General features: G+C 49.5%; 1 protein-coding gene across 2 annotated transcripts in view; it reads right to left on the bottom strand.

Moving 5' to 3' along the window:
- Positions 1-237: 237 nt before the first annotated feature.
- Positions 238-2,106, bottom strand: part of pex3 (peroxisomal biogenesis factor 3) — a 4,488-nt gene continuing 2,619 nt past the window's right edge. The window contains exons 7-12 of one of the 2 annotated variants that reach the window (XM_008313630.3): positions 1,925-1,979; positions 1,696-1,831; positions 1,543-1,613; positions 1,324-1,446; positions 1,142-1,238; positions 238-1,051 (exon numbers count right to left, since the gene is read on the bottom strand). In XM_008313630.3, coding sequence (XP_008311852.1) covers positions 968-1,051; positions 1,142-1,238; positions 1,324-1,446; positions 1,543-1,613; positions 1,696-1,831; positions 1,925-1,979 — 566 coding nt within the window. In that variant the 3' untranslated portion in view covers positions 238-967. The remainder of the gene's footprint in view (positions 1,052-1,141; positions 1,239-1,323; positions 1,447-1,542; positions 1,614-1,695; positions 1,832-1,924; positions 1,980-2,106) is intronic. The other variant, XR_003050056.1, reaches the window with a different exon arrangement.

Below are 2,106 nucleotides of genomic sequence, written 5' to 3'. Positions count from 1 at the left end.
ACACGGAGGCAGAACCGGACCGAACCGGACCGACCTCAGGGTTGGTTCATGGACTCAAACTTTTTTAATTTCATTTGATCTGAACCCAAACCTGCGTGTGATTCAGGTCAAGTTTCCAGAGTTCCCAGATTAAAGTCACATTTCTTCATATTAGTATTAAAAGTGTAAAATTCAAGGGTAAACACTGAAACAGGATGTGACGTCACTGTCCCGGGGAATAAGGAAATCGTCACAAAATAAAAGGGAATAATTATGTTTTATTTGTTTTGGATTGAAACAGTGCAGAGGTGAAAAGAAGCTCGGCAGTGACACCCAGTGGTCAAAGCTTTAAAAACATCATTGACATGACTTAAAAACCTGAAGGTAATTTATATGACCCCCCCCCCGCTAAAGAACAGCAGGTTTAAAAAAATAGAAACCTATAGTACTGTAAACATTACTGGTGTTGAGACCATGGATGTAGCCTTAAGGTCAGAGGTCACCACCACCTGAGCCTTTTCTTCAGTTAGCTGGTCACATGATCAAAAGGTTTGACTTTTTTAGTCTATTTCTATGATGATGTCACAGACGTGAACTGTTCTGCTCCGGAAAACAGTTCTAAAGAGTGAAGAGACCAACTGTTACACTGCCACCATGTGGAGAGAGAGAGAAAGAGAGAGAGAGAGAGGATCCCTAAGAACAAAAATCTGTTTCTAAATGATCAGCTAAGATCACATGACTTCATGAGTCCCACGTTTTCTGGTCAAGTGTAAAAACGTCTGATTCCACATCCCATAATTCTGCAGTTCATCACAAATCCTGCAGGGACTTCATACCACCTGCAGGTGTCCTCCTCCTCCACCTCCTCCTCCTTATCTGGCTCAATAATCCAGTGCTGCTGCCAGAAGAGGAGGGCGGAGCTAAAAGTCCTGGTCTTTCATTCACAGTCAGTTGTTTTTACCTTGCTGCGTCCTGATTGGCCGACAGCTCATTTCTGCAGCTCCTGTGGCGTGCTGAAGGTCTCGTACACGATGGCGGAGAAGTCCTTGACCTGGTCATTCAGCAGAAGGTCCTGCAGCAGAGCGGCACAGGTGACTTACTGACACAGTGAGCGCCCTCTGGTGGTGTGAGCTAACATGACGTGAGTGTCTGTGACGTCTACCTGAACGAAGTGGCTGGGCGTGTCACTGCAGATGATGTTGACCTGGCCGTTGATGATGGGGATGACCTTGGCCAGGGGCAGACTGACCACAGACAGACTGAGGAGACACAGGAGGTCAGGGGTCACCTTTGTGCTCTCCTCTGATCAACACCTGCCCTAGTGGCTCTGTCTCTGTCGCTCACCTGTCAGGCGCAGCGTTGGGGGCGGAGTCACCAGGAGGTGGGCGGAAGAACTCGGCCAAATTGTCGAGGAGACGAGAGAAGCCGCGGTTCAGACAAGCAGTCAGAGCAGAGGAGAAGTCTGGACTGAGAGGAGGAGGGAGGAGAAAAAGAACATGTTGGATAGAGTTGGATCAGGATGGAGGAGGAGAAGGAGGAGGAGGAGGAGGAGGAGGTGTCCACCTGTCCAACATGTCTCTGGTCTCCTTCAGAAGTCTGATGGTCATGACGTCATCTTCTGTCAGACCACAGGCCTGAAGAGAGAAGAGTGTGTGAACACCCTGATATGGTCTGTCTGTCTGTGTGTGTGTGTGTGTGTGTGTGTGTGTGTGTGACCTGGTCAGACAGAGCGTCCTGGTCATCAGCCAACATGTACCAGGACAGGGGGCGCTCTGACGACTCCACCTCCGCTCTGATCCAACTGAGCTGCTGCTCCAACTCCAGCAGAGAGAGAGACTGTTTCAGAGACACACTGACACACACACACACACACACACACACACACACACACCTGTCAGGTCAGGTCAACACTGTGAGGTCACATGACAGTCAGAAAGTCTCTCACCCTCCCAGTGAGTTCTGCACAGACTTCTTCACCTCAGAGATCAGCTGAGTCAGACCTGGACACACAGAGAGTCAGAGTGATGACAGAGGGATCAGCTGAGTCAGAGTGATCAGCTGAGTCAGAGTGATGACAGAGGGATCAGCTGAGTCAGAGGGATGACAGAGGGATCAGCTGAGTCAGAG

This window comes from Cynoglossus semilaevis, chromosome 7, assembly GCF_000523025.1.
Source record: "Cynoglossus semilaevis isolate Cse_v1.0 chromosome 7, Cse_v1.0, whole genome shotgun sequence".
NCBI lineage: Eukaryota > Metazoa > Chordata > Actinopteri > Pleuronectiformes > Cynoglossidae > Cynoglossus > Cynoglossus semilaevis.
The sequence above is the reverse complement of the archived record's forward strand: the minus strand, read 5'-3'. Positions and strand labels throughout refer to the sequence as shown.